Source organism: Lutra lutra, chromosome 6 (assembly GCF_902655055.1).
Source record: "Lutra lutra chromosome 6, mLutLut1.2, whole genome shotgun sequence".
Lineage (NCBI taxonomy): Eukaryota > Metazoa > Chordata > Mammalia > Carnivora > Mustelidae > Lutra > Lutra lutra.
In genome coordinates this window covers 140,169,885-140,183,798 of record NC_062283.1, presented here as the reverse complement: position 1 = coordinate 140,183,798, position 13,914 = coordinate 140,169,885, and the positions used below count along the sequence as shown (strand labels likewise).

At 40.0% G+C, this 13,914-nt stretch overlaps 1 protein-coding gene across 1 annotated transcript in view; it reads left to right on the top strand.

Annotated features, from left to right (window-relative positions):
• RGS17 (regulator of G protein signaling 17) overlaps window positions 1–13,914 on the top strand; it is a 94,081-nt gene that overhangs the window by 57,840 nt on the left and 22,327 nt on the right. The window contains exon 2 of the mRNA XM_047732613.1: window positions 5,298–5,441. Coding sequence (XP_047588569.1) covers window positions 5,323–5,441 — 119 coding nt within the window. The 5' untranslated portion in view covers window positions 5,298–5,322. The remainder of the gene's footprint in view (window positions 1–5,297; window positions 5,442–13,914) is intronic.

The following is a 13,914-nucleotide window of genomic DNA, read 5'->3' as shown; positions in this document are numbered from 1 at the left end:
CTAGCTTTAGAGCATTGTGGTCTGAAAATATGCAGGGAATGATCCCAATCTTTTGATACCGGTTGAGACTTGATTTAGGACCAAGAATGTGATCTATTCTGGAGAACGTTCCATGTGCACTAGAGAAGAATGTGTATTCTGTTGCTTTGGGATGAAATGTTCTGAATATATCTGTGATGTCCATCTGGTCCAGTGTGTCATTTAAGGCCTTGATTTCCTTGTTGATCTTTTGCTTGGATGATCTGTCCATTTCAGTGAGGGGAGTGTTAAAATCCCCTACTATGATTGTATTCTTGTCGATGTGTTTCTTTGATTTTGTTATTAATTGGTTTATATAGTTGGCTGCTCCCACATTAGGGGCATAGATATTTAAAATTGTTACATCTTCTTGTTGGACAGTTCCTTTGAGTATGATATAGTGTCCTTCCTCATCTCTTATTATAGTCTTTGGCTTAAAATCTAATTGATCTGATATAAGGATTGCCACTCCTGCTTTCTTCTGATGTCCATTAGCATGGTAAATTCTTTTCCACCCCCTCACTTTAAACCTGGAGGTGTCTTCGGGTGTAAGATGAGTTTCTTGTAGGCAACATATAGATGGTTTTTGTTTTTTTATCCATTCTGATACCCTGTGTCTTTTGATTGGGGCATTTAGCCCATTAACATTCAGGGTAAGTATTGAGAGATATGAATTTAGTGCCATTGTATTGCCTGTAAGGTGACTGTTATTGTATATTGTCTCTGTTTCTTTCTGATCTACTACTTTGAGGGTCTCTCTTTGCTTAGAGGACCCCTTTCAATATTTCCTGTAGAGCTGGTTTGGTATTTGCAAATTCTTTCAGTTTTTGTTTGTCCTGGAAGCTTTTAATCTCTCCGTCTATTTTCAATGATAGCCTAGCTGGATATAGTATTCTTGGCTGCATGTTTTTCTCATTTAGTACTCTGAATATATCATGCCAGCTCTTTCTGGCCTGCCAGGTCTCTGTGGATAAGTCTGCTGCCAATCTAATATTTTTACCATTGTACGTTACAGACTTCTTTTCCCGGGCTGCTTTCAGGATCTTTTCTTTGTCACTAAGACTTGTCAATTTTACTATTAGGTGACGGGGTGTAGACCTATTCTTATTGATTTTGAGGGGGGTTCTCTGAACCTCCTGGATTTTGATGCTTGTTCCCTTTGCCATATTGGGGAAATTCTCTCCAATAATTCTCTCCAATATACCTTCTGCTCCCCTCTCTGTTTCCTCTTCTTCTGGAATCCCAATTATTCTAATGTTGTTTCGTCTTATGGTGTCACTTATCTCTCGAATTCTCCCCTCGTGGTCCAGTAGCTGTTTGTCCCTCTTTTGCTCAGCTTCTTTATTCTCTGTCATTTGGTCTTCTATATCGCTAATTCTTTCTTCTGCCTCATTTATCCTAGCAGTGAGAGCCTCCATTTTTGATTGCACCTCATTAATAGCTTTTTTGATTTCAACTTGGTTAGATTTTAGTTCTTTTATTTCTCCAGAAAGGGCTTTTATATCTCCCGAGAGGGTTGCTTTAATATCTTCCATGCCTTTTTCAAGCCCGGCTAGAACCTTGAGAATCATCATTCTGAACTCTATATCTGACATATTACCAATGTCTGTATTGATTAGGTCCCTAGCCTTTGGTACTGCCTCTTGTTCTTTTTTTGGTTGTGAATTTTTCCGCCTTGTCATTTTGTCCAGATAAGAGTTTATGAAGGAGCAAGTAAAATACTAAAAGGGTGGCAACAACCCCAGGAAAATATGCTTTAGCCAAATCAGAAGAGATCCTGAATTGTGAGGGGGGAGAAAGGGGATAAAAAGGGGCTCAGAAAGAAAGAAAAAAAAAACTATTAAAAAAAAGAAAGCCGATAAAGAAATAAATATAAAAAAAGGAAAAAATATATATATATTAGATAAACTATTTAAAAAACGTTAAAAAAAAGAAAATGGTAAAAGTTAAAAAAAATTTAGCAGAAGAAGAGAAAAAGAAAAAAAAATTGAAAAAGAAAAAAAAATTAAATTAACTGCAAGGCTAAAAAATCATGGGGAGAAAGCCATGAGTTCCGTGCTTTGCTTTCTTCTCCTCTGGAATTCCACCGTTCTCCTTGGTAGGTGAACTTGGTCCTGGCTGGGTTTCCCGTAGATCTTCTGGGGGAGGGGCCCGTTGTAGTGATTCTCAAGCGTCTTTGCCCCAGGCGGAGTTGCACCGCCCTTACCCCGGGCCGCGCTGAGTCATCCGCTCGGGTTCGCTTTCGGGAGCTTTTGTTCCCTGAGCGCTTTCCGTAGAGTCCGGAGGACGGGAATAAAGATGGCGGCCTCCCGGTCTCCGGCCCGGAGGAGCCGAGAGCCCGGGGGCCCCACTCCTCAGTGCGTCCTCAGAGAACAGCGCCAAATGACTCCCGTCACCCTGGCCTCCGGGCGCGCTCCGAGCTGACCGAGCCTGCGACGGGTTCAAGGCAACCCCGAGCTGAGAGTCACTCCTCGGCTCTGTCTCTGCAGCCGGCTTCCCCGTTCTAATACCGGTAAGCTCTGCGACACTCAGACACCCCCGATCCTTCTGCAACCCTGCGGGACCTGAGGCCGCGCTTACCCCGCCTGGGCTTCACCCCAGTTAAGCCTCTGGAGCGATGTCCCTCAGCAGAACAGACTTTTAAAAGTCCTGATTTTGCTCCGTTGCTCCGCCGCTCGCCGGGAGCCGGCCCCTCCCCCCGCGGTCTATCTTCCCGTCGCTTTGGATTCACTTCTCCGCCAGTCCTACCTTGCAGAAAGTGGTTGATTTTCTGTTTCTGGAATTGCTGTTCTTCTTCTCTTCAATCTCCCGTTGGATTTGTAGGTGTTTGCAATCTTTAGATAAGCTATTTAGCTGATCTCCCGCTACCCGAAGTAGTCTCAGCCTGCTACTTCTCCGCCATCTTGACTCCTCCCCTGTAAGGCTCTTTTTTCAACAGACTGTTTTTCTTAAATATAGTTGTATGTCAGGCAGCCCAGGAGAAGTGTAGACTCCAAACACATTTGATAAAATACCAAATATAAATACTGAACTACTGGTATTCAGGGACACACAGAGATCAGTTAGAAAAACAGAGGCAACCTGCTCCAAATGGTATGGGTACTTACACAAGAGAAATCAGTGAGTAGTAGTTTTTGTTTTTTGGTTGTTTTCTTTTTTTTTTTTAATTAACAGAAGGAAAATGTTTATGGCACAGCATACACAGTTACCTCAGAAAAAACACAAGGTATTTGCTTGTGATTTTTTTTTCTAATGAGCCAAAGGATTTAAAAAACAGTGAAAAGTCCTGCAAATCTCATATAGTATTTGAACTCCTTTTCAATGGTTTTAAACCACAACATTGCATGCAGCATGGCATTTCTCTATGAATTTTCCAAAATTGGATAGTTAGCAGTGAGAAAATGAAGGTCTTCAATTCTCAAGAAGGTGATTGAATCATTCTGCAAACTTCAGGATAAGATATAGATAAGGACCTCTGTCTGGTATAAATCTTTTTGTATTTACATATGTGTATTTACGTATATGTGGGGGGGGCTCTGAAGAAAAAATATAGATAAGTACAAAAGATAATCAAATAAATACTCCTTTGTGCAATACTCCAATTAAAAAATATTAATATTTTATTATTGTTGCAGGTTTTTGTAAAAGAAATGATCAGATAAAGTTAAAAATCCCTTCTTTTCCAATCACATTCCTATCATTATCCCCCAGAAGCATCCAAGGTCATGGATCAAGTTCATGTTTTCATCACTTTACTATACATATTATCTGGAAATTAATAAGAGATACTGTTTTGCATACTTATGAAGATTATGTTAATAATACAAGTTATATTTAATATTTTATAGCTATTTTTCCACTCAATGTTATTTTACGATCTCTTCTTTGAATCCTATAGATAAGTTATTCATTTTAAGTGTTGTTTGTATATCTCATCATATAATAAGATCCCCATTTTTATTCATTCCTGAAAAGAGAAAAATATGGATTGTTTTTCAGTTAAGTTATTAAAAATACTGTCATTAATGTCTCCTCATACATTAGTGTATGCATATGTGAAAGTTTCTCCAGTGTATAAATATGAGAGTGAAATTTGTTAGCTACATTGTTATGTAGCCAATAGTATTCTTCAAAATGATGGTTGAGAGCTTTTTGTTTACCCACATCCTCTCTCAAAATTGGTGCCCTGTGACTTTTTAACTGGGGGAAATTGGTTATGGAATAGTTGTTTTATTCAAATTTTTCTGAGTACAAGTTTTGAGCATTTATTAATCTAACTTGGGGCATTTATATTTTCTCTCTGTAAACTGCCCGCCCATCTCATTTGCCCACTTGTTTATTAGGTAATTTGCATTTTTCAGTTGTGATATGTTACTTCTGTCTTACAGATAATAATCCTTTGTATCTTCTAGTCTGGTTTTCATTTTTCACTTTATTTTATTATTATTTAATAATATTTTCCTTCTTGACTTACTCTCGTAAGAAATCCTTTTCCTGCCCTGAAACTACAAAAGCTTTTTTCTATATTTTCTTGCCAGAGTTTTAGAATAGTTTGTAACATCGACCCCTCATTTGTCTGATGTTTATTTGTTTGTGTGTTACCACTTAGAGGTGTAATTTTTTCATGTATAAATCTAATTGTATCAACACCATGTATTGAATTTTTTTTCTAAGTGATAATGAGGTGTCCTCTAACTTAAGCCATGATTGCATATATGCCTGAGTCTGTGTCTCAGCGCAATACAAACTCCTTCTACTGATCTATTTATGTATTCCCATGCCAATGACATACTGTCACAATTATTATTGTTTCATATTATTGATAAGATATCCCCACTTGTTCTTGTTTCCAGAAGTTTCTTGTTTTATTTCTGTCCTTTTAGTCCTCCACATAAACTTTAGAATCCCTTTATAGGTTTCCATGAATGATTCCATTAGAATTTTTATTGCAGGCATATTGAATTTATAGAATAATTTGGGACAATTAACATTTTGAAGATATCCCATGTTCCCGCTTGAGAAAATGACCTATCTCTATCCGGGTTTATTTTGTGCTTTTGACAAAGTTTTATAATATTTTCCAAAAGTTGGAAAGTTTTTAAGATAGTCTCCTAAAAATTTTTTCTTGAGAATTTTTCATTTGACTACTAGAGCTTATTCAGTTTCTTTTTTTTTACCTTCATTTATCTTCCATCCCAATTAAACTGTGCTCCCTTCAGCAGAGGCAATGTATCTTTCTTTTAATTTTTTCATACCTTCTGTTTTCTCTTTTCTTTCAGCCAGTTGGGTCCGAAAGTAGCTGAAATGCGAAAAAGACAGCAGACACAAAATGAAGGAACACCTGCTGTTTCTCAAGGGCCCGGAAACCAGAGACCCAACAACACGTGTTGCTTCTGCTGGTGCTGTTGCTGTAGCTGCTCCTGGTAGGTGGCTCTCTAGGTAGGACCCCACCCCTGCACTAGCGGGGAGACTAACTAGAATGAATTTGCAGCTTTGTTCTTGGGATCCTGGAAACTTCTCAGTCTGTCTCCCTTTCCTCCCTTACAAGTAGGAATTATTGGAGACTGTCCCTGGAAATAGAATATTTCCCCAGAATCTACGTTTAAATTGAGATTAAGGCAAACAGTGAAAACTTATTTTTTAATCCTGTTTTTCTCCATCCACATTTCTTAAAGAGATGGGTAAAAATAAGATTATGCTTAGAGACTTGTTTAACCCTAAACAAAATTCTCCAATGTTCCAGAAGGTACAAGAACATTCAGATAACATCTATTAGTCCTGTACATCATCATCGATGTTGTGTTTTAGGCATGTGCTGTTGCTCGGAATGCTGATCATTCTGTCACAGAGTCACAAACGGTGAATCAGAGTGGCATGCTCAGCCACGGACGCCTGATAGAGGACAGAGAAAGAAGTGCCACAAACCGTGTCCACAGGTCTGAAAGGCCAGGGGCTTTGACCGGTATGAAGGCCAAGTCAGTCAACTAAAATCTCCAGATGTTAAGAGCCAGAGAAGCTACTTTGCTTTGTGATTTTTATCCCTGACAGGTTCTGTGACATCATCCAAAGTTTTAAACTCTGCTTTTTGGCAAAATGATGAGGTTAGACAAGCTGACTCCTGTCTAGTACTAAATGTCCATGATTCAGGCGCCTCAGAAAACCTGCTCCAGTTCCAAATTCCCCAAGTGCCTTCCAATAAGAAAATCAGCAGGACCAAGAGTCCTAAGATGAGATCTCCCAGGGGGATGCTAGACTTAATGGAACTTTCCATAGAACCATAAGTTTTGGGGTCCTTGAAGATCCAGTTCACAAGTGGATCTCCTGAATTAGTCCCGGTCTTCTGGATCTCCCTGACTTAGGTCAAAGCTTTGAAGAAAAGCCCAAATGCCTGAAACATCTTCTTGTATATGATCTTTACACTCTTCCTGAGGTTATTGGTATGAGATGGTAGCATAATATTCTATCATTGTGGCCAATATAGAGGAGACTTGTCATGCTCTAGTGGTAACCTTGGTCTTGAACAAGCTCTATTCCTTCTAGGAAACTTCATTTCCAGAAAACCATTAGATATTTAGTAATTTGGAAGGTTTAGTTTTTATATATATCAAAATTGCCTCTCAGATGATGATTTTTTGTTAAGGAAAGTCATAAGGGACTCTTTTCCTTTCCTTTGTAAGCCTTAACTATTTCAAATGGGGGAAATATGTCAATAAAATTGTATATATTTTTTTCACTTATCTCTGCTTAAGAGATCATCTACCTCTGGTCTGAATCCATGGAGTGAAGTGTAGCAACTTAATATGGTGGGTTGGAAGTCAGACTGCCTGAGCTCAAGTCTCGTCTTCATCATCACTGTCTGACTTTCAACAAGTTACTTAATGTCCTCAAATTCCTCATATGTCAAAATACAGTAATAAAAATCCTACTTCATAAGGTTGTTGTAAATAATAAATGAAATAAAACACATACAAGCTGAAAACAGTGTCTGACACATAGTATGCATTTAAGAATTAGGTCACTGGGGGACACCTGGGTGGCACGGTCGGTTAAGTGTCCTACTCTTGATTTCAGCTCAGGTTGTGATCTCAGGGTCATGAGACTGAGCCCTGCATCAGGCTCTGCGCTCAGCATAGAGTCCACTTGGACTCTATCCCTGTCCCTCTGCACCCCACCCTGCACCCCTTCCTTCCCATGCTCGATCTCGCTCTCTCTCTCTTGCTCTCTCTCTCGCATTAGCTCACTGGGTTATAGAACACTTCATATTGGAAAAAATATAATCTCCTTAAAGAGGAGCTGGCTTGAAATTATATATATATACATGTGTGTATTTTTTTTTGAAAGATCTGCTTAGGGATATAATATAAAAACTAATCTTAGGAAAGCTATTTTATTTTAGATTTTTTTGTAAGACATCGCAAATATATTGTTACACAGTGTTGAAGATTATATTTCTATTTCTCATTTGCATTATGCCATGTTCCAGAAATCAGTATATGATTTTATTTACCTGCCAAAATTTATTTCTGAATTGCTTCAGGATTATAACACCAGAATAGATAAGAGTACTGAAGTTTTGTTGCACTACATTCATTTGCTGTCAAACAGCTATTTGGTGAATTTTGTTGTTGTTGTTGTTTTTTCCTCTCCTACATATATTTAGTGAGATCTGCTTTTATAAAGTGTACACTGAATAACAAAACATTCAACATGAGCTCATGAGCGTCAACCAGTCACAGAACACAGACTATGGATGGAACACAAATGCAGCTTTTGGAAGCTGCATTAACTCTCTATACCTCTAAAGTGACACCAGTTTGAGCTCAAACATTTGGTGCATTGGATGAGGGCTCTGCTAGATTCAAGTGTCATTGTCAAGAACTGTGTTTATTAGCAATGATTCATGGATGCCTGAGTCTAAGCCATAAAACACACAGTCTATAAACTTATAAGTCTTCCATAAATGATAAATCATAGGTAATTTCAAATATTAACAACTTGAAAAAAATGAAAGTTCAGTTGCCTTAAGTATGAATTCTAATTGTGATATCTCATTGCAAATGAGAATCTCAATACATGCACTTTGAAAATATCATTGTTTTTATATTTTGAGTTTAAGAAAAATATTTTAAAGCCTTATGAGAATGGAAAAACAAAAGAAATAAATGTTCTTCAAATTTTCCAGGCTGGGTCAGAGGAGCAGAACGGAAAGAAACACTAAAAAATGTTAATTTGGGGGCCAAAATAAAACTAGAAATCAAAATATGAAGTCACTGTCACTTGTGAAAATGAACAGTTGTCACGTAGCTGATTTCTCCTCCTTTTAAGGAAATAGAATGCTGAGAAAGTAAATTTCTGTATCTAGTAATAAATACAAGTGCCTCACCCTCGCCTCGCATGTTATAGGTTTTTCAGCAACATAGTATTTCCCTCAAATTTACATTTCACTTTCATATTTCAGCATCAGCTCTTCTCCCATACATATTTAAACTTATTCCTGTCTTAATAAAATTACCACTGTGCTTTTTTCGGGGAGCGGGGGGAGGATACAGAGATTATGAAACTTCTAAATATTTCCACGGTTTCCTTCCAACATCTTTATCCATAATGACTTGCTAAGCCCATCTGTTCTCTGTCCCTTTCAAGGAACCACTTCTGTCCCCAAATCAGTCTCTTTCCTTTCTCTCCCTACAGTCTTCCATTTCAACAGGAGAAAACAAGGGAATGTGGTTTAGAGCATGTGAGCTGTGTATCAGAAATGAATCACAGAGGTCTGAGTTTGGGCCATAAAACGAACCATGTATAAATCTGCAAGTCCTTCCGTACATGGGACTAAGCTGTTCCTGATCAGGAGGACAGAGAATTTTGTCAAGACAACTTGTCTGTAGTTGCCACTATGAAAATTTAATAGCCCGCTGAATTCAAGATTCAAACAGAGGTAGTTAACTCACTTCTCTTTTCTTGATGAGAATGAAATTCTTGAACTATGTGGGCTCTCCACCAAACTCCATCTCCAGGGTAGTAGGGGGCAGTGAGGCCATTCATACATGCGCACTTGAGATGACACAGGGGATGGGCCATTTGCAAAGTAGAAACTGCTGTGGGCTCCCGACAGCAAGGTGCCTCAAGAAGGAGATGGAAAGGTAGAGATTTCAAGATTTATGTCAAGCTTAGAGCTAGTTCCCAAATTGTCTCCCAAACCCTCTTCTAATATAGAGTTTATGTTAAAATAACCCAGATTGTTTTCTTTCTCAAAGAAGTCTCTAGATGCTAATCCATCCCTGTTTTAATTCCTTGTTGCTCCTGGTAGTGTCTTATCAAGCAAGACAGAGTTCCATGTTCAACCATAAAAAATTAGAACTCAAGAGACTTCAGTTCTCATCTCTCCAAAATGTTCCTATTGACAGGACAGATGTGACTAAGTAAAGGTTCAGCACTTCATAAACACGCTTTCAGCTGCCCCCTCCCTCCATTCTTAACAACTACCCCAGTTTTGGTAATGCAAAACAGTGCAAAAATCATGTCCTGTTTTATCCTCTGATGCTGTCACACTTTAGCTATCTGCCAGTGAAAATACTATGAGGCATGCTTTAAACGCTAGAGGTTATTTTTCAAAAGGGAAAACAAAATCCATGTCTGCTCCATGGTGAAGAAACCAGCCCCTGGAAATAAATCTGCTACCACACGCAAGGTGAATCATTATTTTTTTTTTAAGATTTTATTTATTTATTAAAGACACAGCGAGAGAGGGAACAGAAGCAGGGGGAGTGGGAGAGGGAGAAGCAGGCTTGCTGCAAGGAGCCCGATGCGGAGTTTGAACCCAGGACCCTGGGATCATGACCTGAGCCAAAGGCAAATGCTTAATGATTGGGCCACCCAGGCGCCCCAAGGAGGCACCGGTGATAAACACTTTACCTGTCACACTCAGAGACTTGATCATCTCACACGAGAGAGAGTAAGTTACATGCCTAGGACTTCCGAAGTCCTTGCAAACGGATCCTCATAGGTATCTCTTACAAACAAGTCTGTGGTTTCGAAGCTCATCTCACCACGGCATAGGTGAATTTCCTCAATAGTTTCTATGACTTACGTAAACCTAAAACTCAGACAATCAAAACCCATCTACTAAAACGAACCTTAGTTTCCCAGGTCATAGCCACAAGATCAGAAAGTGGACATGAGGACCACGGACCTTCTGTAAAGCCACACATTTGTTAATTCTCTCATTTACAGTTTACTGAATGCCCCCGGTTGCCTGGTACAGTTGTACTTCGTCGGCTTTCACCAGATTCTCCCTGCCTCTGCATCGACAGAATAAATTCTCTATAAGCAGTTGAATCCAGAGAGGACACCCTCTAGAAAGCTTGGTATTCACACTGTCTCTGCCAAGTCCGTGTTATGTCTGACCAGAGGGCTATCTACTGGAAACTGCCAGAATTAGAATGCCTTGATCCTTTTCCATTGAAGGCATGCCATTGGCACTCTTTTTGACTCTGTGTTTACTTTAAGGTTTTTTGAGTATCCCATGGTGGGTATTTAGATCGTCAATGGAAAGAAGTATACAGAACAAAATAATGGATGAAAATGTTATGCTCAGACTCATTTAGTAGAATAGAAAGAAAGCGCCAGAGAAGGGCTGGAGAAAGAAAGTTAAAATTAATTTGAGTCAGAAAGAGACAAGGGGCAGTATAGAAGGAAAGGCAGCTCACAGCCAGCTGATTCGGTAAGGAACCAAGGAAGTGTCCTGCTGGGTGCTGGGAGACCTGTGGCATGATTCCCCTGAGGTGGGGCTAAGAAGGAGGGTCTGGGTGTGAGGAGGCTGGTAAGGAATCCCACAGCTGTAAGAGAATACAGAGAGGCAGAGAAGGGGAAAGTCAGATGACATTAGCCTCACAGAATGTGGAAGAGGAATGCCAGCCCCGACCTTGCCCTGCCTGAGAGACGCCGTCAGAGAGCTGGGAGCCAGGTAGGGCCAGAGCGGGAATGTGGGCTGCAGAAGGCTGAGAACAGAGGAAGTGTGTTTGCCATGGAAAGGGAGTTCCAAAGAAACAAGGAGTATCCTCAGAGTGGGAGCCTCACTCTGGCAAAGAAGCCCAGAGGCTGATACTCGGAGGAAAGGTACTGTAGGTGTAAGGGTTGGGAGTGTGTTCTGGGACAGGGCTCTGGATGGGCCAGGGTGTGGCAGACAGCTAAGACGACCTTGGCATTGAGCTAGTCTGTTTATGTGCACTGCCATGCCTCCCGCTGCCCTGGATAAAGCTGAAACAGGGGGGCCAGTTTGACACCCCAGTTCACTCTACCGGTTTTCATATTAGTGATTCTCTTTCTGTTTAACGTATATTTTTTTAAAGGGTTAATACCTTTAAAATTTATTACATGGATTTTATCGTTGAATAAACGATAAGCTGAACATTTCTATAAACATATATTAAAGTTTTATACTTGAAAATAGCCAAAAATCAGTTGGCGTATAGCATATTATTTGGCACATAGTAGGTGCTTAATCAATACTATGGTGTTAAATGGATGACTGAATTTGGATTTTCTATTTGAGTCCACTTTATAAAATACGAAAATTCATGTCACAAAAATTATTTTTAAAAAATAACAGGCATATTCTCTCAGGCCTTTGTATAATGATGTCGCAGGTGATGCTAGTAGACACCAGATTTCTTCTTATGCGCCATCTTCCTTCATTGTCCCGTGTGTGTGTGTTGGCAGGAACAGTAGTATACTGGTAGCACTAGCAGTGATTAGTAGTAGAGAGGGGCAAGTGTTCTGGGAGAGAACTGGGATATAAATCCAGTGTTACTGGGATATAAGAAGGACCGCATAGAAGGCTGGGATATAAGAATCTAGTGTTACTGGGATAGAAGAAGGACCGCATAGAAGGCTGAAGAGATAGTGACAGGCAATAAAATGCCTTTAGTGCTCTATTAAGGAGTCAGGGCTTCACACTGCTTTGGATATAAGAAGGGTTTGAAGATTATTATATAAGGAGGAGACAGAGCCCATTGTATGTTTAAGTCTACCCTTGTGGAGGCATTGGAAAGTATGTGAGAGGACAAGGCAAACAACAAGGAGAATATTAGGAGATTCTGTAACAGCCTTGGTGAGAGATGTCGGGGGCCCCAAATAAAGCAATGGTGAGAGGAGACATTACTGATTCAAGAGCCGCTGGGTGTGCAGGCAAGAATTTGCAGTAGATGAGAAGCAGGAAGGGAGGATACCTCCTCGTCGCTTGCTCCCGTGGCCAGGTTGATGGTGGCCCCATCAAATGAGAGGACACAGCAATGGGAGGCTGTTTAGGGCTGGACAGGTGGTGAGCTGGACTTGCTCTGTTTAAGGTACCGGAGAGTTAGCTGTGGAATGACCTGTGAGCTAAGGACGACACCTCAGGAAATTCCAACTTGAGAGAGAAAGCAGTGCAAGTGCCTTATACGTGGAAAGCAGAGGAGACAGTCTGAGAGGTAACGCAAAACACAGTCCTGGCCTGGCATAAGCCATGAGAGGAGCTTCACAAAGAAGGGAATAACTGATGTTGCCCGTTCCCAGTACACCAGGGAGGTCCACCATGATAAGAACATCTTGTAAAAACATCTTGTCACGTGGCCAGCTGGAAGCTTCTCACTGAGCTCTGTGAGAATCAAGCTTCTCTTTCAAGTGCACAAGGAGGAGTGCCGGGGCTGGTGCAGTCAGCTGAGCATCACCCAACTCTTGGTTTCGGCTTAGGTCATGACCTCAGGGTCATGAGATCGAGCCCCGCATTGGGCTCCACGCTTAGTGCACAGTCTGGTCGGGATCCTGTCTCTCCCTCTCCTTCTACCCCACCCCCCAATTAAATAAACAAGTCTTAAAAATAAATAAAGCGCACAAGAAAGAAGAATTTAGAGAAAAAAGCAGCCCACAGAAAAAATAAGTGCACCTCTCCTCAAAGCTGTGAGGCACCCTGATCTTGGGTGAAGGTCCAATTTGAGGAAAGCTGGGGGTTCTCTTCTTGATTTAATCAAAGCAAAATTATTCAATTTCTAAAACATTAAGAAATTCAGCCCTTTAAATTCTAAGCCAAATTTATTAACTCTCTAGACAATATTTAAGAACTTCCCTTCCACCCTCCCCAAATCAATAATAATACCAAGCATACGGTTATGACATTTTTTGCTACCCCTCCCCTATATTCAAAATGTAGTAGTTGTTACATCGGATTGAAATAATATTAACTTTTAATTTTTTTTCTTCTCATTAAAACTTTGCATTATTTCTTTTAGGACTGGCTCACTTTTTCAAGATCTGGGAACATGGATTCCTAAGTAGAAAGCAAATTCCTGCTCTTGCTACTTTTTTCTATAAAGCAACATAGATTATTTAAAAGTACGGGATCATTTTAATCAACTCATTCCGAATAATAGCAGAACAATAATTCCATGTGTTTTATTTTAAACAGATCTTGTTTTGCCATATTTGAAGACTATATACAAATTCTAACACATTTTCCTCATCTAAATAACCTACTTAAAAGAGACAGCATGGAGTAGGGAAGAAACAAACAGCAACACTGGAATTAGACCTGAATGAGTCCTTGCTCCATGACCTCCAACTATGAAACATTTGACAAGTGACTCAATCTTTCTGCGCCTCAGTTTCTCCATCTGTAAGACGTAATTAATAATATGCATAAGTCAGTGAGTTTAGGTTTCAGGACATCCTAGGGGTCCTGAATAATCCTTTCTTGATAGTTACTACTTCTGCCCCACAACGCCCCACAAGGCTCAGGCTAAAAGGAAATTACCAGATTTTGTAGGATTTGACCACTGTAGGCTTCCATGTTGTCAGTGAATGTAACAGAACCCATTCCTACATTCTCTGTCCCTGGCCCTCTCTCCCCAACTGTCCCATTCA